Here is a 25,094-nt window from a genome sequence, read left to right on the forward strand (position 1 = left end):
CCCTTCTTCCCCCTTTTTTAAAATTATTCTTAATTTGAGACTAATTACAACATTGTGGTGGTTTTTGCCATACATTCACATGAATCAGCCATGCATGTACATGTGTTCCCCATCCTGACCCTCCCTCCCACCTCCCTCCCCATCCCATCCCTCAGGGTCATCCCAGTGCACCAGCCCTGAGCACCCTGTCTCATGCATCAAACCTGGACTGGCGATCAATTTCACATATGATAATATACATGTTTCAATGCTACTCTCTCAAATCATCCCACCCTCGCCTTCTCCCACAGAGTCCAAAAGTCTGTTCTGTACATCTGTGTCTCTCTTCCTGTCTCGCATATAAGGTCATCGTTATCATCTTTCTAAATTCCATATATATGCGTTAATATACTGTATTGGTGTTTTTCTTTCTGGCTTACTTCACTCTGTATAATAGGCTCCAGTTTCATCCACCTCATTAGAACTGATTCAAATGCATTCTTTTTAATAGCTGAGTAATATTCCACTGTGTATATGTACCACAGCTTTCTTATCCACTCATCTGCCGATGGACATCTAGGTTGCTTCCGTGTCCTGGCTATTGTAAACAGTGCTGCGATGAACATTGGGGTACATGTAGACACAGTAAGTTTAAGATACGTAATGGTAAGTGAAAAAAAGTTTTCACCCTCAATATTAAAATATCAAAAAATTAATTATGGCAAGAGTGAACAACACTGTTTCTGTTGATATAGTTTGAGCTCAAAGAATGATTTTCATTACTGCATCTGTGTATTTATGTATATTATACATATTCAATTTATATAAGACTTTTCACTTCATTGGTTTCACAAGACTCAAAATTTCAAAATACAAGAGTTGAGAACCATAATCTGTAACAAGAAAAATTAAAAGGGCGGCTGGAAAACTTAGGGGGGAAAGAGTTTCATCCTTTATTTTTAAGAAGTCTGTATATTAAAAATACAAACAGTTGTATCATTGAGTACAGAGTTCACGTTGCAAACATTCAACCATGTTCATCGCATATCTGATGATATAAAATCAAAATTGCTTTTAAAAGCTTGTCTTTCACTGTTTCTATCATGAAAATCATGTCATTACATTTCAGTGACACACTATTGTTTCAAGGCTCCTTTTAAGCAAAAATAGAACCCAATAATTTTTAACCAAAAGTGTATCCTATAATCCTGTTTGCTCTAGGATCAATAAACACTATACTAAGACATGGCATTTAGACATGAAATATGTCTAAAACCCTTGAAGAATACAATAGAAATAGGTAAGACATTTAGAATGCTTTAATCTTTCTGGTTAACACCATTTGCATTAGTAACTGCAACGTTGTAACTTTTAGCATTTCACGTTAACTAGTCAGTAGGATTTTTTTTTTTTTAGGGTGGGAGTACAAACAGAAGGATAGGAGATGCAAGGTTTCATACTTCTGTTTAAAAAAATCAAAAATCAAAACTACTTTCTTCTCTGCATCAAAACTGTACCACAAATTTGCAGGTTGTTTTCGTTTTAATCCCATGACTCATCATCTACTGGATTAGGAGCTTGTGATGAAGAAAAGCTCTTGCCACGGTAACTCTTAAAAAAGAAAGAAAGAAACAAACATTTAATTTTATGTAGTGTTAAAGTTATACTACCTAGACTGATAGCAAGGACTCAAGCTTTCTACCGTTTCTTCCCCAAACAAAAAATTTCATTCTCACTGAATCCAATTCATTTGAAAAAAGTTCCATATCAACCTAGGAAGTTTAAATTGCAGAGTATTTCAAGAAAAAATGTAAGCCAATAGTTTTGGCAAACGGAAAAACAAAGCTCTTCACTTTAATGAATAAGCATAAATACTTAATGACTAGTATGCCCATTATTTCTGTATAAAAACTATGTTGCCTAGACTGACACAATAGAAAAGATATGTAACCACACTGCTATTATTTTATCATAATTAATAATGTGGTCAGAATTCAAAAAATAAAGAATTACTACGAAAATCTCAGAAGATCCTAAATTAGAATTTAAAATGGGAAAGGAAGGTGTTTGAGCATAAATCTTAAATTCCTCCCCTTTAAGACCAAAACTATATATGTATATACAATTTTTAGAGAAACATTAATCTTCTACACATGAAAATAATGGCTTAAGTTGTTGTTACAGTTACTTCACAATATTAAGCACAACATTTACAAAGAGTAAATAACTAAAAGCCAATTTCTAAATTTTCCCCCTCAACTAACCTTTCTGGTATCAACTGATGCAAACACATTTCCTCTTGTACTACCACTGAAACCAGGACCATATGTACTAAAGGCAATTTCTTCTAACCAGGCAGGAACATCTTGTTGAGCCTTAAAAAAAAATTAACTTCATAAACAACATGCATAAAGTCTCAAAAGATTCACATGTTTACTTTTCCTTCGAAAAAGCAATAGAGTTCCAGAAAAACATCTTCTGCTTTATTGACTACACCAAAGACTTTGTGTGGATCACAACAAACTGTGGAAAATTCTTAAAGAGATGGGAATACCAGCCCACCTGACCTGCCTCCTGAGAAATCTGTATGCAGGTCAAGAAGCAACAGTTAGAACTGAATATGGAACAACAGACTGGTTCCAAATAGGAAAAGGAGTACGTCAAGGCTGTATACTGTCACCCTGCTTATTTAACTTATATGAGAAACACTGGGCTGGATGAAGCACAAGGTAGAATCAAGATTGCCCAGAGAAATATCAATAACCTCAGACATGCAGATGACACCACCCTTACAGCAGGAAGCAAAGAAGAAATAAAGAGCCTCTTGATGAAAGTGAAGAGGAGAGTGAAAAAGTTGGCTTAAAGCTCAACATTCAGAAAACTAAGATCATGGCATCCGGTCCCATCAATTCATGGCAAACAGAGGGGAAACAATGGAAACAGTGAGAGACTTTATTTTTTGGGCTCCAAAATCACTGCAGATGGTGACTACAGCCATGAAATTAAAAGATGCTTGCTCCTTCGAAGAAAAGCTATGACCAACCTAGACAGCATATTAAAAAGCAGAGACATTACTTTGCCAACAAGGGTCTGTCTAGTCAAAGCTATGGTTTCTTCAGTAGTCATGTAAGGATATGAGAGTTGGACTTTAATGAAAACTGAGTGCCGAAGAATTGATGCTTTTGAACTGTGCTGTTGAAGCAGACTCTTGAGAGTCTCTTGGACTGCAAGGAGATAAAACCAGTCAACCCTGAAGGAAATCAGTCCTGGGTGTTCATTGGAAGGACAGATGCTGAAGCTGAAGCTCCAATACTTTGGCCACCTGATGTGAAGAACTGACTCATTGGAAAAGGCCCTGATGCTGGCAAAGATTGGAAGGCAGGAGGAGAAGGGTATGACAGAGGATGAGATGGTTGGATGGCATCACCACCTCGATGGACATGAGTCTGAGTAAGCTCTGGGAGGTGGTGATGGACAAGGAAGCCTGGCATACTGCAGTCCATGGAGTCGCAAAGAGTCAGACATGACTGAGCAACTGAACTGAAAATCCATACATATAAAATGTCCACTTTCAATGACAAGGTAAGAACACTATCCATTCAGTTTTAAAAATTAAAAACTTACATCTGATAGCACTTTCACTAGAGGCTGTGCTAAATGGCTATCTGATTCCAGATCAAAAAAGGAAATAGCTCTGCCAGTATTTCCACAACGACCAGTACGCCCAATTCGATGAACATATTCATCAATGGTAGAAGGAAGATCAAAATTAATAACATGCTGAACATTTTCAATATCCAGCCCTCGTGCAGCTACTGAAGTAGCAACAAGAACGGGGCACTTTCCACAGCGGAAATCTCCAAGAGCTTGCTCTCTTTCTCTCTGTTCACGATCACTTGAAAGAAAACAAAGCATGTATTAGAACAGTCCTTAACAAAATTATTAAAGAGAACCATTAAAGTTCAATGGATAGATTTTTTTTTAAATAACAGTAAAAAAAAAACAGCAACATTTAACATTAATGTCTACTTCTTACATACAAAGTATTATACTCATTTAAGTCATCATTTAATTTTCATAGTAACACTTTGAGGTTAGGACGATTAACCCCATTTGCAGATGAAGTAAGGTGACAGCTAATACCTACAGCCAAAATATAGACTCAAATATGACAAACATCAAATCTTACCCACTAATAAACTCTTTCTAGTTTTGACAAAAGATAAACAACTACTTGATCAAATGATTTCTCAAAAATTACTCATTAAAGTATAATCTCTGAATTCTACATATTCACTGATTAATATTTTAGATCTCCTAGTAAAGTGCCAATGAAATTGTGTTAATATGACATTTTTGAGGACTCCAATGAAAAAAATATCAAGCACTGAATAGATTTAGCTGAATAACCTAGATCTAAGGATCAGAGAGACTTAAGTGAGATCGCTTGACAATCATGATGAGGAACTTAAGATACTTTTAACTCACCCATCCCTGCCACTTGGTTCTTATAAAAACTTAAAAGATGAATAATAATAGTTAGATCTTGAGATTCTAATTCCAGGATTTTTTACTAGTTAAATATACCAACATTTCTTAACAAATGACAAATAGAAGTTACCTCCTTACTAGGAAATCATAATAACCTACTCACCCATGAATACTTGTTGTTGATATTTTTTCTTGACAAAGAAAAGTGGCAATAAAATCTGCTTTTTTCTTAGTTTCAACAAAGACCATAGTTCTTTCATCACCTACAAGACAATGAAACATTCAAATTACAAAATCAGGAAAAGAAAAAAATGCACAGGGTGAGTAGGAAACTGTCTTATCCACCACTATATTCCCAGCACCTAAACTCAGGCCTGATAGGTAAGAGCAATTCAAATATTTCCTGAGTAGATGAATGTCAAAGATAGAGAGACAAGGATTTTTTTCTACTTTATGACTAAAAAAAAAAAAACAACAAGAAAAACAACCACTTGCCCTTTGCCTTCATAGGCCAACCAATAAGTAGAGACTTCAGTTCAGTTCAGTTCAGTCGCTCAGTCATGTCCGACTCTTTGCGACCCCATGAACCGCAGCATGCCAGGCCTCCCTGTCCATCATCAACTCCCGGAGTTTACTCAAACTCATGCCCATCGAGTCGGTGATGCCATCCAGCCATCTCATCCTCTGTCGTCCCCTTCTCCTCCTGCCTCCAAGCCCTCCCAGCAACAGGGCTTTTCCAATGAGTCAACTCTTTACATGACATGGCCAAGGACTGGGGTTTCAGCTTCAGCATCAGTCCTTCCAATGAACACCCAGGACTGATCTCCTTTAGGAATAGACTAGTTGGATCTCCTTGCAGTCCAAAGGACTCTCAAGAGTCTTCTCCAACACCACAGTTCAAAAGCATCATTTATCGGAGCTCAGCTTTCTTCACAGTCCAACTCTCACATCCATACATGACCACTGGAAAAACCATAGCCTTGACCAGATGGACCTTTGTTGGCAAAGTAATGGCTCTGCTTTTTAATATGCTATCAAGGTTGGTCATAACTTTCCTTTCAAGGAGTAAGCATCTTTTAATTTCATGGCTGCAGTCACCATCCGCAGTGATTTTGGAGCCCAAAAAAATAAAGTCTGACACTATTTTCACTGTCTCCCCATCTATTTGCCATGAGGTGATGGGACCAGATGCCATGATCTTAGTTTTCTGAATGTTAAGCTTTAAGCCAACTTTTTCACTCTCCTCTTTCACTTTCATCAAGAGGCTTTTCAGTTCCTCTTCACTCTCTGCCATAAGGGTGGTGTCATCTGCATATCTGAGGTTATTGATATTTCTCCCAGAAATCTTGATTCCAGCTTGTGCTTCTTCCAGCCCAGCGTTTCTCAAGATGTACTCTGCATATAAGTTAAATAAGCAGGGTGCCAGTATACAGTCATGACATACTCCTTTTCCTATTTGGAACCAGTCTGTTATTCCATGTCCAGTTCTAACTGTTGCTTCCTGACCTGCATACAGGTTTTTCAAGAGGCAGGTCAGGTGGTCTGGTATTCCCCTCTCTTTCAGAATTTTCCATAGTTTATTGTGATCCACACAGTCAAAGGCTTTGGCATAGTCAATAGCAGAAATAGATGTTTTTCTGGAACTCTCTTGCTTTTTCGATGATCCAGCAGATATTGGCAATTTGATCTCTGGTTCCTCTGCCTTTTCTAAAACCAGCTTGAATATCTGGAAGTTCTTGGTTCATGTACTGCTGAAGCCTGGCTTGGAGAATTTTGAGCATTATTTTACTAGCATGTGAGATGAGTCCAATTGTGCAGTAGTTTGACCATTCTTTGGCATTGCCTTTCTTTGGGATTGGAATGAAAACTCACCTCTTCCAGTCCTGTGGCCACTGCTGAGTTTTCCAAATGTGCTGGCATATTGAGTGTAGCACTTTCACAGCATCATCTTTCAGGATTTGAAATAGCTCAACTGGAATTCCATCTCATCCACTAGCTTTGTTTGTAGTGATGCTTCCTAAGGCCCACTTGACTTCACATTCCAGGATGTCTGGCTCTAGGTGAGTGATCACACCATTGTGATTATCTGGCTCGTGAAGATCTTTTTTGTACAGTTCTTGTGTGTATTCTTACCAGCTCTTCATACTATCTTGTGCTTCTGTTAGGTCCATACCATTTCTGTCCTTTATCGAACCCAACTTTGCCTGAAATGTTCTCTTGATATCTCTAATTTTCTTGAAGAGATCTCTGGTCTTTCCCATTCTATTGTTTTCCTCTATTTCTTTGCAGTGATCGCTGAGGAAGGCTTTCTTATCTCTCCTGGCTATTCTTTGTAACTCTGCATTCAAATGGGAATATCTTTCCTTTTCTCCTTTGCTTTTCGCTTCTCTTCTTTTCACAGCTATTTGTAAGGCCTCCTCAGACAACCATTTTGCCATTTTGCATTTCTTTTCTATGGGGATGGGTCTTGATCCCTGTCTCCTGTACAATGTCACAAACCTCTGTCCATAGTTCATCAGGCTCTCTGTCTATCAGGTCTAGTCCCTTAAATCTATTTCTCACTTCCACTGTATAGTTATAAGGGATTTGATTTAGGTCATACCTGAATGGTCTAGTGGTTTTTCCTACTTTCTTCAGTTTAAGTCTGAATTTGGCAATAATTTGGCTCATGATCTGAGCCACAGTCAGCTCCTGGTCTTGTTTTTGCTGACTGTATAGAGCTTCTCCATCTTTGGCTGCAAAGAATATAATCAATCTGATTTTGGTGTTGACCATCTGGTGATGTCCATGTGTAGAGTCTTCTCTTGTGTTGTTGGAAGAGGGTGTTTGCTATGACCAGTGTGTTCTCTTGGCAAAGGAAAGATAAATGATATCTACCTGCCAACTCTTAGCAGTTCCAAATTTGACTCAGGCTCTTCACTTCCCTCTCTATAAATAAATGCCTTTGTTCTTCCCATGGTCATAGAATCTTTTATTCTACCTTGACTGCCAGAGGCATTCATAATAATTGCATTCAACCCAGGGCTAACAAACTCTACAATATTCTATGTTTCAGCATTATCTCAATTCAAACCCCTTAATCCCCAAAGTATCTTATATATCTATATAGATATATAAGATATTATCCCAGGGTCTTAACACATTAAAGAATATTTACTTGTTAGCTTACAGTAGTTAATTGGTTTAAATTCAAGCATGAGCCAGAGACGTTTCCACACAAAGAAATTTTCTATAAAATGTTAGAGAGGAAAGATAATCATTTACAGCCTGAATAGAAGTAACAAGGTGTTACTTTTCATAATCCCACTCCCCCATGTCCCTATTAGCTGGCTCCATTTATTCAACAAACATTTAGCACCCAGTAGATGCCAGTATCTATTCTAGATAATGAAAACACAGCAAATAAAACCAAGTACCTACACTCATTGTGGACAGGTAAATAACAAATATGATGCATTAAGTCTAAAAAAGAAAAAAATTTAGCAGAATAAAGGGCCAAATGGGTTTATGCACTCTCTCCAATTAGATGACATCTGAGGACAGATATTACTATACAAGTGAACTATTCAGATATCTGAGGAAACAGCATTATAAGTCAGAGGTAAGAACAAATATAAAGATTCTAAGGTATAGATGTTCTTTATGTGCTCAAAAAAAAAGAAAAGAGGTCCCCATCTGGTTTTTACATTCTAGGCAGAGGGAGTATCAAGAACAAAGGTAATGAGGTAGAACCATGTCTGGTACGTGTGGGTAATAGTAATGAGCAAAATGCAGCTAGAATAGGGTGAGCAATGGAGAGCAGTAGGATTTGGAGAGGGATAATGGAAGCCATTTCATGAAGTGCCCTGAAATCCACCAAAAGATCTTTACTTTGAGGAGGGAAGCCATTGGGTTTGGAGAAAAGTAGTAGACCTGATCTTTAACTTAGCTGCTGATGGATTCGAATATAGTTTGATGCTAGACAGAAACAAGAGGACTCTGCTAACAGATCAGATATGTACACTGGAGAGAAATCAAAGATGCCTCATATTTTTGTGTCTGAACAACTGGAGTAAGTCTTAGTCGCTCAGCTGTGTCCAATTGATTCCTTGTGACCCCATGGACTATAGCCCACCAGGCTCTTCTGTCCTTGGAATTCTCCAGGCAAGATACTGAATGGAATTTCCTAAGTGAGATAGTAGGATTGCAAGAAAGGAAGGTTTTAAAGGTGATATTTAATCTCAGATATCAGACAACCAGGTGGGAAATCAAGAGAATAACTGATTCTTACAGTAATAAATGAGCTATATCCTTGAGACATAGTCATTTTATTAATCAGTAATGATTTTGTTTTATCAAAAATTACCTTTCAACAGTTTTGGAGATAATCCATCAAGATGCCCAATGCCAAAACTGATTCATTTGATATAGTCAGGTACATAATACTACTATGCAGCTTAAAGCCCTGATCTCATCTTTTCCTGGTTCCCCAGTGTGAATCCCAAAATGGTAATAAAAATTTAACTCTGCTGACACTTTCTCTGTTTTTTCCTCTACTAAAAATTTTGGATTTTTTTCTAGTTCAGGTAATAAGCTATATCCCTTCAGTGGCAGAGATAATGAAAATTTAGTTTTATGATCAGACCATTTTGTGATCTTTGTAGATGGATTAATGAATTATAACCACTTATTCTGTGAGGTGAAAAATAATACAGAATTGTTAGTCCATTATAAACTAAAATTAATTAAGAATCTAAAAAGAATACTAGCTCTGGTAGCCAAATTGCAATTTTTTATATTTCTGTGTACATTCTTGACCTATGGCTTAAGTGACAGAACTGAAGCTATCATCTCTTTATGTATCTATAATTCAGAAAGAGGTTTATCTACCACTGTACATAATCATTATGTTAATACTCTAGGGACAAGTATTAACAAACATAAAGCCTCTTAAAGGAGCTCAATTCTGACTGGTTTACACAGAAAAATTAGAGAATTTATAGAAATCCATAATTCTAAAAACTATGATTCTAAAAATTCCAGAAATCTAAAATTCCCAGAAAATAGAGAAATTTGACTCATAATACTCTAACTATTGGAGAAGGAAATGGCAACCCACTCCAGTATTCTTGCCTGGGGAATCCCATGGACAGAGGAGCCTGGCAGGCCATGGTTCATAGGGTCACAGAGAGTGGGACACGACTGAAGCAACTAAGCACCCACTGTATATCAAATTAAAAACTCTTCCTATAGCAACTAAGCAGAAATATTTTAAGATTCCAAGTTCTCATAAATAAGTGAAACTTCTGATATACAAGACTAACTTAATAACTCTGGTTTTAAAAATATGCATGTCCTTTCTCCAGTTTATCAGTGTTAAGTAGAAAACAAACATATCTTACTTTACTTGGGTTTTTCTTAATGTATGAAGATTTGCCAATCAAATTAATATTCTCCATAATGTTTAAATGTATGAAAATGTAAATCTGTGTTCAACTAAACAGACTATTCAACATTATCTACTGTTTTGCATACTGTCACCTGAAGATAATTTCCAAGATCTTTAGCTTTAGGTTAACTTAAAATAGTAGACTATACTGAGTTAATTAAATTGATAATCACTGAATATTTAGGATGGAATTTGCTTGTTATTTTTCATATATCACATATAGGCAATATCTTTGAGTCATAATAAGGAAGATACTCAATTTTGCTACTTTAAGTGTAAAAGGATATGTGTGGTGTAGAAAGTAGTATAGAAAGTTCGAGTTCTGGTAGTCAGCCTCAATGTCTCTGTATGGTATCTCTCAACTGTCCATCCCTGCCTCTAGTTTTCTCTATGAAACAGAAGTGAACTTTGGTTAAAAGTAATAATTAACATAAGTGGTCAAGACTATCCTAGGAGTAATATTGACCAAGAAACATAAACTATTTTTGCATTTATTTTTCAAGGAAAGAAAAAGTAAAATTTCCCTAAAGTTGCAGCTCTCAAAATTTTGGTCTATGACTCTTTTAAACTCAGAAAATTATCAACAATTCCAAAGAGTTTTAGCTACATGGTTGTAACAACTAACACTTACCACCCTGAAAACTAAAACCAAAAAATTTTTAAAATATTTACTGGAACATTCTGCATGTTAAAATAATTTTAGTATAATTACGAAGATTGTTTTTACCTCACAGACTCCTTGAGAGCATCTCAGGGAACCTGAGAAGGATTCATTTTGTCCTAAAGTGTCAGTTTGCTCCAGAATATGAAAAATGCACAATGAAAGATAAAACTTGGAAACTGAATTTTATACCAGTTTATAATATGTGACTATTTAAAAAAAAAGCTACGTGCTTGTCTTAAGTCACTTCAGTGGTGTCTGACTCTTTCCGACACCATGGACTGTAGCCCGCCAGGCTCCTCTGTCCATGGGATTCTCCAGGCAAGAATACTGGAGTGGGTTGCCATGTCCTCCTCCAGGGGGCATCTACGTGACCTAGGGATTAAACCCGTCTCCTGCGTATCCTACACTGCAGGCTGATTCTTTACCACTGAGCCACCAGGAAAGCCCCCCAAAAAAAGAAAAAAAAAAAAAAAAAGGATGAAATATGTTAAAATGTTAACAAATTCAATCAATTTGCATGGAACTATTTCCTGATTTACTGTTTAATGCCTTTACTTACAATATGAAAGGTTCTTCTTTCTTCTTTCTCTTCCTTATAATCAGCCTATATAGCAGAGATTCTTCTGACTTTATTATGTCTTTGGTTGTTTAAAGAGAAAAAGACCTTTATGAAAGAGCTATTATAACCATGTTATCTTCTACTCTTAATTTTAAATGCTTTGTCACTTCAATTAAATTACTGCCTAAGAACTAAGTAATCTTACACTAGTAAAATGTTCAACTCTCTTCTGAGAACTTTTGATTTTGTCTTTTTTAAGATCAGACTATAAAGTCAGACCTAACAGAAGCAAAAGATATTAAGAAGAGGTGGCAAGAATACTCAAAAGAACTGTACAAAAAAGATCTTCATGAGCCAGATAATCACGATAGTGTGATCACTCACCTAGAGCCAGACATCCTGGAATGTGAAGTCAAGTGGGCCTTAGGAAGCATCACTACAAACAAAGCTAGTGGATGAGATGGAATTCCAGTTGAGCTATTTCAAATCCTGAAAGATGATGCTGTGAAAGTGCTACACTCAATATGCCAGTAAATTTGGAAAACTCAGCAGTAGCCACAGGACTGGAAGAGGTGAGTTTTCATTCCAATCCCAAAGAAAGGCAATGCCAAAGAATGGTCAAACTACCGCACAATTGCACTCATCTCACATGCTAGTAAAATAATGCTCAAAATTCTCCAAGCCAGGCTTCAGCAATACGTGAACCGTGAACTTCCAGATGTTCAAGCTGGTCTTAGAAAAGGCAGAGGAACCAGAGATCAAATTGCCAATATCTGCTGGAACATCGAAAAAGCAAGAGAGTTCCAGAAAAACATCTATTTCTGCTATTGACTATGCCAAAGCCTTTGACTGTGTAGATCACAATAAACTGTGGAAAATTCTGAAAGAGATGGGAATACCAGACCACCTGACCTGCCTCTTGAGAAATCTGTATGCAGGTCAGGAAGCAACAGTTAGAACTGGACATGGAACAACAGACTGGTTCCAAGTAGGAAAAGGAGTATGTCATGACTATACTGGCGCCCTGCTTATTTAACTTATATGCAGTGTACATCATGAGAAACGCTGGGCTGGAAGAAGCACAAGCTGGAATCAAGGTTGCCAGGAGAAATATCAATAACCTCAGATATGCAGATGACACCACCCTTATGGCAGAAAATGAAGAACTAAACAGCCTCTTGATGAAAGTGAAAGAGGAGAGTGAAAAATTGGCTTAAAGCTCAACATTCAGAAAACTAAGATCATGGCATCCAGTCCCATCACTTCATGGCAAATAGATGGGGAAACAGTGAAAACAGTGGCTGCTGACTTTATTTTTCTGGGCTCCAAAATCACTGCAGATGGTGATTACAGCCATGAAATTAAAAGACACTTACTCCTTGGAAGGAAAGTTATGACCAACCTAGACAGCATATTAAAAAGCAGAGACATTACTTTGTCAACAAAGGTCCGTCTAGTCAAGACTATGGTTTTTCCAGTGGTCACGTATGGATGTGAGAGTTGGACTGTGAAGAAAGCTGAGTGCCGAAGAATTGATGCTTTTGAACTGTGGTGTTGGGAAGACTCTTGAGAGTCCCTTGGACAGCAAGGAGATCCAACAGTCCATCCTAAAGGAGATCAGTCCTGGGTGTTCACTGGTAGGACTGATGTTGAAGCTGAAAATCCATTACTTTGTCACCTGATGTGAAGAGCTTACTCATTTGAAAAGACCCTGATGCTGGGAGGGGTTGAGGGCAGGAGGAGAAGGGGACGACAAGAGGATGAGATGGTTGGATGGCATCACTGAGTCGATGGACATGAGTTTGAGTGGACTCCGGGAGTTGATGATGGACAGTGAGGCCTGGCATGCTGCGGTTCATGGGGTCACAAAGAGTCGGACATGACTGAACAACTGAACTGAACTGATAAATTTAGAAGAAGAAATCTGCCTAAAGTACTTCTGAAATTTCTCTGAGAACCCCAGGGAAAAGACAGGCTTTTTATTTTACCATATAAAATAAAAGAGAAGCTAAAAAATAATTAAGCTTGCATAGCACGTTATTACTTTTAAAGAGTTGTGTGGTAAGAACTGTTGTATCAGAAGACATTAAGCTTTCCCTAGGTTGAAGCGCATAGGTAAAATGTTATTCACACATTTCAAAACTGTTTACTTCATGAGAAGTCCCTAGAATTATGTAAATTCCCTTGCTGTTCATAATATTTTTTATTTTATTTTTTTAAATTAATTTATTTATTTTTTCAGTGGGTTTTGTCATACATTGACATGAATCAGCAATAGATTTACACGTATTCCCCATCCCGATCCCCCCTCCCACCTCCCTCTCCACCCGATTCCTCTGGGTCTTCCCAGTGCACCAGGCCCGAACACTTGTCTCATGCATCCCACCTGGGCTGGTGACCTGTTTCACCATAGATAATACACATGCTGTTCTCTCGAAACATCCCAACCTCACCTTCTCCCACAGAGTTCAAAAGTCTGTTCTGTACTTCTGTGTCTCTTTTTCTGTTTTGCATATAGGGTTGTCATTACATAATATTTTTAAAATTTTTTTTCCATTTATTTTTATTAGTTGGAGGCTAATTACTTTACAATATTGTAGTGGTTTTTGCCATACATCGACATGAATCAGCCATGGATTTACATGTATTTCCCATCCCAATCCCCCCTCCTGCCTCCCTCCCCACCCCATCCCTCTGGATCTTCCCAGTGCAGCAGCCCCGAGCACTTGTCTCATGCATCCAACCTGGGCTGGTGATCTGTTTCACCCTTGATAATATACATAATATTTTTTTTAAAGTTCAGGAGAAACACTGACCAAGACACTTATGAAACAACTCTAAATAGGCTTTCTGTATATTTCAGAGGTACACTGCCCCATACAACCAAATTTCTTTGTTTGTAGCATTATTCTTATTTTCAGCCTTCATCAGATCTTCTGTATTTAACAATGATCACTAGTAACTTAACCACAATCATTCTCTGTCAACTACAGACAGTTTCTGTTTTGTTTTGATGCTTGTCCAAAGACTTTCTATAAACCAGAGAGTTTCTATCATCAATGAAGAACAGACTTCAAGTCTTCTGGGAAAGGACTGTTTCAGGCACTTCAAACTACTGATACCTCAAAGTAAGAAGTCTTTAAACTGACATTCTGACAACTTGCAAAGATCACTTATTGAGGATAATTTCTAGAACTGTTTATAGTCTAAAAGTAGATGGAATCTGATGACAGATTCAATGAAACAAGAATCAATTACATTAAAAATCTGCGGAAATTTAGAAGAGAGGAATTCACTTAAATTTCTAGCTTCTGCAAATGGTATATGAAAAGTATCTTAGACTTAGCTTCCTATTCTTCAGAGACCTTTACAACTTCAATCTCAGATTTCTTATGAAAACTATCTAAAAGTTAATTTTGTGACTTTCATAGTTGTTCAATATTATACGGTTCTAGATTTGCGAAGCAAACTTGAAGAGGCCTTTGTTATGAAACAGTCTTGTTGCACCTATGAAAACAGGCCAAACATAATGAGACCAGCCTTTCTTGTGATCAAGAATAATCTGAGATTATTGTGACTATGTGGGAATACAGGTTGTCAGAAAAAACTGTTGAAGACTCTGAAACAAGCAAAGCTGATACTGCAGCATACCCTTCAAGGTTGTCTGTACCTTTTACTACCTTTGTTTTATACCTCTACTGCAACTGAGAGCAATGCAAATGATTCTTATCGATAAAAATACAAATGAAAATCTTCCCTCAAATTTAACAGATTATTAAACTTTGTGGATATTGATCAATTTTATATCTATTTATAAATTCATCTTAGTCTTCCTGATATCCTACACATAAATGTGTTCTTTGAATTCTCCTCTGAACTGGCTATAACATCTTACTAGTTCCCTTTGTAATTAATGAGCTCAATAAAATCTTTGACACCTGTTCATTTAAAATTATGAAAAAGGCAGTTGGTAACCTAGATAGCATATTAAAAAGCAGAGACATTACATTGCCAACAAAGGTCCGTCTAGTCAAGGCTATGGTTTTTCCAATGGTCATGTATGGATGTGAGAGTGGACTATAAAGAAAACTGAGTGCCGAAGAATTGATGCTTTTGAACTGTGGTGTTGGGAAGACTCTTGAGAGTCCCTTGGACAGCAAGGAGATCCAACCAGTCCATCCTAAAGGAGATCAGTCCTGGGTGTTCATTGGAAGGACTGACGCTGAAGCTGAAACTCCAATACTTTGGCCACCTCATGTGAAGAGTTGACTCACTGGAAAAGACCCTGATGCTAGGAGGGATTGGAGGCAGGAGGAGAAGGGACGACAGAGGATGAGATGGTTGGATGGCATCACCGAGTCGATGGACATGAGTTTGAGTAAACTCTGGGAGTTTGTGATGGACAGGGAGGCCTGGCGTGCTGCGGTTCATGGGGTCACAAAGATTTGGACATGACTGAGCGACTGAACTGAACTGAAGTGATACTACTATGAAATAATGAAACCTATACATTTTAAAAACAGAAGAGGAAAGCTACCAGATTTAAGTTAATGATTAGAAAAAGAGATAAATTTATATGAACAAAAATATATAAAATATGATATACAGCATAACATTTCTATGCAAAGTAAAAAGAAACCAAGAATAATAAATTAAGAACTATAAAATATTTACCCTTTCAAATAATATAGAAGCATACCAATAGTGCTTACATACTGACCTCAAAGGTTTCGCAAAGGGAAACCAGCACTTTTGAAACACTATCTTCAGCTGAATTATTCTCAAACTTCATTCCATAAAATCATATATAAAAAAAAGTCTTAAGATAATTATACTACAAATGTGCTCTAACTTCAGCAAAACCATGTATTACTTATCTCCTGTTGCATTTGGAACTTCAATTTATACTGGGCAAGTTATCTGACATCTCTGTATTTCAGTGCCCACAACTTAAAATGAGGATAACAAACCCCACCCTCAGAAGGTTGTTTTGTGAATCAAATGAGTGAACACATGTAAAACAATCAGAATAATATATAGCCCACAGCAAATATTATTTTGCATGCAACAGTACATGCTATGAAACATATCATGAAGTAAAACTAATAACATTTCTCAAACTCAAGATGAATATTTGGTTTTTAAAAGTTTTTTTTTATATAAAACTAGAAAAAACTGAAGACTAGAAGCCTTTTAAAAGCATTTCTAAATCAACTTTTTCTTATTTGGAAGTTAGACAGCTTCTTGCCTTTTTATTCCCCATTCCTAACACTGACTTCAAACTGAAACAGACACTTAAAATGGAGGATGAGGAGATAGGATCCATATCATACATTTAGCCTGTGAGGCAACAAAAAATATTAAAATGGCCATATTATAACATTTTATTTCTAGGCACAAACTAAAGCTATCTCAATCAAACAAAGAAATACAACTTTCCATAAAAACTGGCTTTTTTGAAGGGAGGGACAGAGTTTCTCATTAACATTGTAAGGAACAGAATTAGACCTTTAAAGTCCCTTCTAGCTCCAAAATTCTTTGAATGTATGAATACAGGAAGCCTTAGAGAGCAAAAACTGGGAATTAGAAATACAACAAAGATATTACTTTTAGTGGAGTAAATAGAGCTTGATGTAAAGGTACGTTACTAATCCTCTCTATTTTCTAAAACAAGAACATATATATTTCTGCTGGAATAGTTTTTGGTCAAGCACTGTTAAAGTCTCAAACTCCTCCTATTTTTTTTTAACATTTATAGAGGAGAAAGGACTATACTGCTATATAATTTACCAGAAAATCAAATCAAAATAAAAAGAACTTCAGAGGAAGAAGAAACAGTGAAAACTTACTTAACTCATGCCAAATAATCTTAAAGTCATTTCTAAAAGTAATTTTTGTAAAAACCAAAATCATGACAAAAGATAATCAACGTAAGATATACCTATGTTTTGTAGAATTTCAACAAGTTTTTCCCTTTTTGAGTACTGGCCAACTTGAAGAATGGTCTGCTGAACATCTCTACATGCTCCACCCACTTGTCCAACAGCAACAAACAAATAATTCGACTTTAAAAACTCCCCAGCCAACCTAGAAAGACAAAAAGTATTCCTTAACTTATTCTCTTCCATTAATACTAATAATATTCACTGAATTCCTGCAAGTGTTACTTCAACATTTATAAACCATATTATAACATTTATAAGTCAGATTATAACAGTCATAATAAGAGATGGTAGATATTACATGATCCAAGTATTACTCTCAAATATCATTGTAAAATCTTAGCATTTTGCAAAACATCTATTAAAATGAAAAAACCTGTGTCAAATGATGGGTAAGTAATTTCAACTGGAAGCCCTGACCACACGAAACTATATAAAATGTGTATATAACAATAATAAAAAGTATGCTAAACTATTAGACTACAACAAGCAGGCATCTTTTAATTAAAGATTAAAATGCAAACCTACAGCAAAAATTCTGTTCTTCATTCATCACCTTCATATATGTTATTTAAAAGTTGTTCCCTGAAAATATGAGCTGTTAAATTAGTATACTCCAAATGAACTATAATATTCTGAGCAAACCAGATCTTAAGTCAATGCTTTTCACATCACGACAAACATAGAAAATGGTAATACCTGTAGAGCATAACTGGTGAAAAAAATGAGACCAGGTGAACAGACTAGGGGTAGGCCACACCAAGCTGCAGATGCTCTCCCCAAAGTCTGAGGGTATCAGCATCCTGACACACACACAACTCACGGATAATATATAATGAAGAAGCCCTGCTTTAGATCACAGAAACATGGGGTGAGGAGAAGCAGAACTGCCAATTACAGAGCAAGGTTGGGAGGAAAAAAGAGGAGGTCATGGGGCTGTCCTCCTCTCTCCTACATAGCAATCTCTTACTTTCTAGTCATCTCCTAGCATATCAAGAAAATAGTTCAAACTCTGCATATAAATAAATCTTAATAAATCACTGCTGCTTCTTTTTCATCTGCTGTCTTACCATAAAAGAAAAACTTCTTGTTCATACACTACTTCTAGAGTCAAGAACCCTTTCATCCAGGCACAAACCTTGACATTATCTGAAATTCTTAATTATCAATCATCCTTCACACTCATTAAAATATATACTGAGTGCCTCATGTGACGCATACGTGGTATAAGGTACTGTGTGTATAAAGATGAATATGATGGTCTCTGCCTGTGTTGCTCATATCAAACAGCATAAACATAGCTATATAAAAGCAATTACTATAATTTAAACATATTTTATTGTTTAATATTTACATATTTTAATTATTCAACGCTTTACTACAGTAAGTTAGTGCTACAATAGTTAACATCGATTGAACCTTACTATATTACAAGAAAACTGCAAAGTGTTTAAAATAGTTTCTTTCAAAAGATAGAGGGTTCTTTTACAAGATGGGCAGGAAATGGATGAAATGATGTCTATTAAGAGTCTTCAAGTTTAAAGCTTGATCTAAGGAAGCAGCAAGCAAGAACATGAAATAGGGATGACTAAGGAAAAGCACTCTATGCAGAAGAAGAAATAAGGATAAATAATGAAGAGGAAGAGAATTTGGCTTGCATAGCCAACAGGAAATACTCTAAATAAACCAGAAAAATATCATTCCAAGGAATAAAGTGGCAAATGAGGCAAAAACTGTCATATATAAAAGCATTTAAAAGTTGGTTAGTCTGTGGAAATGGAAAGACACGGGAGAATTTATTTTAAATAAATGGCGATAAAGATCAGACTTAGTTTTGCAATTTTAACAGCCCAAAAGTCAAACTACAGACATATTAGAAAGCTACTATCAACGAGCAGAGAGGAACTGAAAAGGACCTAAAATAAGGTGGTAAATAGAGAAGAAACTAACAAATTTGCAATATTTTAGAGATAACTGCCAAGTTGAATACTTTTGAAGGGCAGAGTTAAAGGAATATGAAGGAGGAATCAACATGCTTCAAATGACTTTGGTTTCGAAAGACCTCGAAGCCAACAAGGACAACTGGAAAGTTAAAAAGAGGGAGTTGCAGAAGAGGTTCAATTTTGTACCTGATGAACATGAGTTACTGGTAATTCATCAAAGAGGAAAAATAATCCTGAAGAGTTAAATCTAAAAGTCTGAAGCTGAGGAGAGAGATTAAGCATACAGGTAATAATCAGGCTGGTTTTTTTTTTTTCATATTAACTTAATACATTAACTTATACAAGTTCTTCATGTATTTTGAATATTAATCCCTCATTGAACATATTGTTTACAAATATCTTCTCCCAATCAGTACACTGTCTTTGGGTTTCTTCATGATTTCTTTCATAGTGTAAGACGAACAACCCAATTTTTTTAAATGGGCAGAGGTCCTGAATAGACATTTTCCCTAATAAGACATACAGATGGCCAATAGGCACATTAAAAGATGCTCAATAACACTAATCATCAGGGAAATACAAATCAAAACTACAATGAGATATCACTGCACACCTGTAAGAATGACTATTATCAAAAAGACAAGAAATAATGAGGGTTGGCAAGATTGGAGAAAAGAGAATCCACACGCACTGATGGTGGGAGTGTAAACTGGTACAGCCACTACAGAAAACAGAATGGGCATTTTTCAAAAAATTCAAAATAAAACTACCATAGGAAGCAATTCCACTACTGAGTAGATATCTGAAGAAAATGAAATCACTAAAATGAAAAGATATATGTTTCCCAATGTTTATAGCAGCATTATTTACAATAGACAAGATATGAAAACAACCTAAGTGTCCATCAACAGATGAATGGATAAAGAAGATGTGGTACACACACACAATGGAATATTACTCAGCCATAGAAAATAATGAAAATTTTGCCATCTTCAATAACATGGACGAATCTGGAGGTTAATTATACTTAGTAAAATAAGTCAGAAAAAAGCAAATACCATATGTTTTCACTTATAAGTGGAATCTAAAAAATAAAATGAAGGAACAAACATAACAAAACAAACAGACTCAGATATTGAGAAGAAACCAATGGTCACCAAAAGAGAGGGGGCCAGGAGAGTAGTAAGAGAGGTGAAAAGGATTGAGTTACAAACTACGAGGTATAAAATAAGTTACAAAGACAGAATGTACAGCATAAGGAACATCCTTAACATTTTATAACTTTGTATGGAATATATTCTATAAAATATTAAATTACTAAGTTGTACACTTGAAACTAATATAATATTGTAAGTCAACTATACTTCAATCAAAAAATTACAGGTAATAAGTTTGGGAGTGCATACAGGTAGAAATGCAAGCCAAGGATATGGATGCTACAATGGTTCAGGGAATATGCAGAATGCGAAAAATGGACTTCAGATGGAATAATAGGCAATTTGTAACATTTAAACACAGATAGTAAAGCATTCAGTAGGAACCAAAGATCTTTATGGAGTATATGGGTCTGGGAACCAAGGGATACAAGCTAGAGTGGCCCATTTACCATCACTCCCAGTGACCCACATGGGAAATTGTGCTTACTGCACCAACTATAAGTACTGGAGGTCTTGGTTCCCAAAGAGAGAACAGTTCCAGCAGAGAAAACAGGAGTTTTACTGAACTGTATAAGCTAGACCTGCTGTATGGGTACTTCAGGTTCCCTGTTGCTAAGGGATTAGCAGGCAGAAAGAAGAGTCACCATTCTAGCAGGAATATGTCACGCTAACCTCAGAACTCACAGACCACACAGTGTATATATGATACTCAAATATCTGTCAACAATTAGTACATAAATTTTCTAACACAACTGCAATTCCCCCAAACTCTATAATTTGGGGTCAAAGAGGGGGCACCACCATAAAAGTAATTTCATTTAGTAAGCACTTACTAAATCCTAGCGAGGTGCTACGTGCTCTCATTTTCTCACTCACACAACCACATACACTCTAATAAAATGCGATGCTAATGCAAAGCCAGGAATTAAGGTAAAAAACAATGAAAAATACAGTAAACCTTTTAGAAATACTTTTACTTTTAAACTATCCATGTTATAATCTCTCAAGAATAAGATACTCACATTGTTTCTCCTGCTATAAAAGCATTTTAGTACATAGCAGCTACTTCTAAGAAGAAAAAATTTACCTTTGAATTTCTTCTGGAAAAGTTGCACTGAACATAAGGGTCTGACGCTGTTCCTTTGACGGCATTCCTGGGCAGGAAATTAACTTTTTCATCTCTGGTCCAAAACCCATATCCAGCATGCGATCAGCTTCATCCAAAACTAAGTATTTGACTTGTCTGAGACCAATCTTTTAGGATATTTTCAAGGGTTAGAGCAGAGAATGCATACTAGTTAGTATAGTAGTTGATATATTATATGAAAATATTCTCATCAAGTCTAACTATTAATATATTCTCAAAGATGAAGATTAGAAATCAGTGCATACAATGATGAGACCACTGTTATGGTTAGCTAATCGTATTAGTGTTCATTTCATTTCTCAATTTTTTCTTATGTTATAAAACATTTCATAAAACTCAAAGAAACCAAAACATTTAGATAAGTATTACACAATAGACCTTTCTGTAATTACTTAAATATTCTATATCTTCAGTATTAGCCAGTAGCCATATGCAGCTATTAAGCACTTGAAATGTAGTTAGTGTGCCTGAAGAACGAACTTTTAATTTTATATCAGTTAAAATGTAAATATCCACATGTAGCTAGTGACTACTGTATTGGACAGCACATATCTAGACTATATTATCTGATAAAGTCAGGCTATTTAATGTAAGAAATAAAATTTCTTAATAGCATGACATTATCAAATGGCCTATAACTGACAAATTCATTTCTAACTCCTTTAAACCCTTAATAAATCCCCGATTCTCTAACCACTCAGCAACAAATGGAAAACTTTTCTTACCTATCAGGAATATTTAGTGCTAAAAACAGAAGCACATATTTGCAAAAAGAAAACAAGTTATTTTGTTACCCTATGGAAGATGGGAAACAAGGTGGGAAATCAAGGTGAATTTCTCTGGATACTCTTAATAAGTACCATAAGAAAAATTCCTTTCTGCAGAAAGAGCATATTTTTAATAATCCCTTTAAAGAACAGTCTTAAGAAAGCAAAGCAGGGTCATGAAAGTGAACTGAAAATACTGATAAAGAGATGTAATAATGTGGTATATGAATACTGAAAATAAATAGCCCTAAAATCGCTCTCCAAAGACAGAAACTTAGCAATCCTGGATAATATCACTCTCACACTTAAAACAGGAGACAAAATAACTGATACCACAAAGGTTTTCTTCCAGGAAAAAAAAAATTATTTCCTCAAGACATATGTGAAACTAGAAAAAAAGCATTGATTTCATTTTTCTCTCAGTGTAGTGGGTCTAGGATATGTATTCTGGAATCAGATCCAGATTCTAACCCTATCACTTACTAGAGCTAACTTAGAGATTAAAATAAATTACATAATCTCACTAGAAGTTTGTTTTCCCAAGTATAAAATGGAAAATACTATTTACCTATTTGTATTAAGATTTATATAAGAAAGCATTCAAGGAATCAGATGGGAGCCTAATATACAAATGGTGCTGTAACGAACATACATGTCTTTACACAAGTTTCTCTCTTTCCCAAACAAAACAATTACTAGTCAAATCACAACTCTGTTATCCCTCTAGAGCCTACCTTTTCTTTGCCTATGATATCCATCAGTCTCCCAGGAGTAGCACATAACACATTACAGCCTTGTACTATTTGTCGAATTGAATGCCCCAACTGGGTTCCCCCATATGTGACAACTGCTCTTACGCAAGTCCTATTGACAATAAAAATAAATGTCATTTGTTTTTAATGAGATGCAAAATGAAACCCATAAAGAAAAAGCTAATACATTCAACATTCTTTTACAATTCTTCCCAGAAAGTTGAAAAGCTGAGGGAAAAAAATATTTGCAACCTGCCTGATAGAGCTCTTCAAAAACAATGATAAACACAACCAACACCCATACAACAGGCCAACAACATGAACAAATGTTCATTAAAAATACAGATGGTTTTTAAACACTTTAAGTTCAATATTACTTTTAAAAGCAAAAAAGCAAAACAAATGAAGTCTAACAAAATTTTCCCTCAAGTGTGATAATGCCATGTTAGCCAGTGTAGGGAAACTGGCACTCAGGGGGATAAACTGATACAATCTCTTTCACAATTTTAGTCTCTATTAAAATTTTAAAACTTATTTTTCCCAATAAATTCACATACAGGAATTTTCCCTTCAGATATATCCCCACAAAGGGGTAAAGACGACTGTGTAATATATTCAATGCTAACATGATTTTTAGTATTGAAAGACTGAAAATTATCTAACAATAAAAAACAGAATTATAGGCCTTCCGTACAAAAGAACACTGAGCATCTATAAAGAGGAATACAGTTCTATAGTAAGTGTTAGCTCCAACATATACCTTTTTTTTCCCAAAGGATGGAAACCAAGCTTAGTATGCTAAGATTTGTTGAGAGGAGAATTAAAGTGCATATATGTGCACCAGCTCTTTCTATACTATTTCACATAAAACCGTAATAGTGTAAACTTTGAAGAGAAGGATTAAAGATAGACAGTTAGACACTTCTCATTTTTTTGCCAAAAAATGTTCCAACAAATATCCACATACTAATACACATTTTGTGCATACATATTATCTGAAATATCATTATTGGTTTTTTTTTCTTCAAGAAAACTTTTACTTGATTTAAAAGCTTGAAGAGCAACACAGTACATGGGGGTCAGTAAGAAACAAACACTGGTATAAGCAATGTACATCTACTTCTTACAAAAGATCTGTCAAGCTTGACATTAAAAGAATTTTAATAATTTTAGTTTTTTCTCCTCTAATTTCAAATAAACTGATTTATACAAAATAAAAGGTGAAGGTTCTAGATAGAAAGCTCTAAAGAACTGTACAGAAAAACACTAATATACCAACAGATAAATGGGTAGACAACAAATGGATAATTCACAGGGAAAATGTACAAAGCATTCAAAAAGTAGTTCAACCTCTCAATAACCAAATAAATGAAAACATGAAAATAGCTGTAGTGATTTTAAAATATGTACACAAAAAATAAATAAATAAATAAAATATGTACACAAATTCTTCAATACACCTTCCTTTAAATATAGATCCTAACTCCCTCCAAAGATGTGTGCAAGGCTGGCTTCATAGGTATATAACCTGTGCAGTAATACAGAGTCCTATGCTTAAAAAAGACCTAAGCTTGGTTTAATATTCTATTTGCTGCTTTAAAATTCATCATAATTTTTTAACAAAGGACCTTGTACTTTCATTTTGGGCTAGTTCTCGCAAATTACATAGCCAGTCCTGTTTTCTATTTGCTGCTTTAAAATTCATCATAATTTTTTAACAAAGGACCTTGTACTTTCATTTTGGGCTAGTTCTTGCAAATTACATAGCCAGTCCTGAGTATGAGCTAGACTTAGTGACCTGCTTAGTAACGAAGAGAATACAACAAAAGTGACTGCAACTGTCTTACAAAAGTCACAGAAACCTCCTCCTTGCTCTTTCTCACTGACCCTTCAATCTATGTGAAGCCAGCTGTCATTTCCTAGAGACAACCATTCTTACAGAGAGATCCAATAAAGCCAGATGACTGTAATTCTGGATGACATCTTATCTGCAACCTCATGAGATGCCAAGCCAGAAACACCCAGCTAAACTGTTCCTCAATTCCAAACCCTCAGAAACTGTAAAATAATATGTATTGTTTTGAGCAACTAGGTTTTAAGGTAAGCAGCAACAGATAACTAATCTAATACCAAATAGTGGCAAAGTGTATAGTGGAAGTTGGCATTTTCAAATACTGCTGGTAAAATGCAAGCTTTAAATTAACTTCATATTCTTTAACATTAAATCTATAAAAATCTACTCTAATAAAATACTTAAAACATAAA

At 35.7% G+C, this 25,094-nt stretch overlaps 1 protein-coding gene across 3 annotated transcripts in view; it reads right to left on the reverse strand.

The window, feature by feature from the left end:
• Positions 1–918: 918 nt before the first annotated feature.
• The window catches only part of DDX4 (DEAD-box helicase 4), an 84,193-nt gene continuing 60,017 nt past the window's right edge, over positions 919–25,094 (reverse strand). For all 3 annotated transcript variants that reach the window (XM_043489194.1, XM_043489190.1, XM_043489193.1), the window contains 7 exons: positions 22,812–22,941; positions 21,251–21,417; positions 17,063–17,208; positions 4,634–4,733; positions 3,604–3,874; positions 2,244–2,354; positions 919–1,590 (listed from right to left, as the gene is read on the reverse strand). In XM_043489194.1, coding sequence (XP_043345129.1) covers positions 1,522–1,590; positions 2,244–2,354; positions 3,604–3,874; positions 4,634–4,733; positions 17,063–17,208; positions 21,251–21,417; positions 22,812–22,941 — 994 coding nt within the window. In that variant the 3' untranslated portion in view covers positions 919–1,521. The remainder of the gene's footprint in view (positions 1,591–2,243; positions 2,355–3,603; positions 3,875–4,633; positions 4,734–17,062; positions 17,209–21,250; positions 21,418–22,811; positions 22,942–25,094) is intronic.

Source organism: Cervus canadensis, chromosome 16 (assembly GCF_019320065.1).
Source record: "Cervus canadensis isolate Bull #8, Minnesota chromosome 16, ASM1932006v1, whole genome shotgun sequence".
In the NCBI taxonomy this organism is placed as follows: domain Eukaryota; kingdom Metazoa; phylum Chordata; class Mammalia; order Artiodactyla; family Cervidae; genus Cervus; species Cervus canadensis.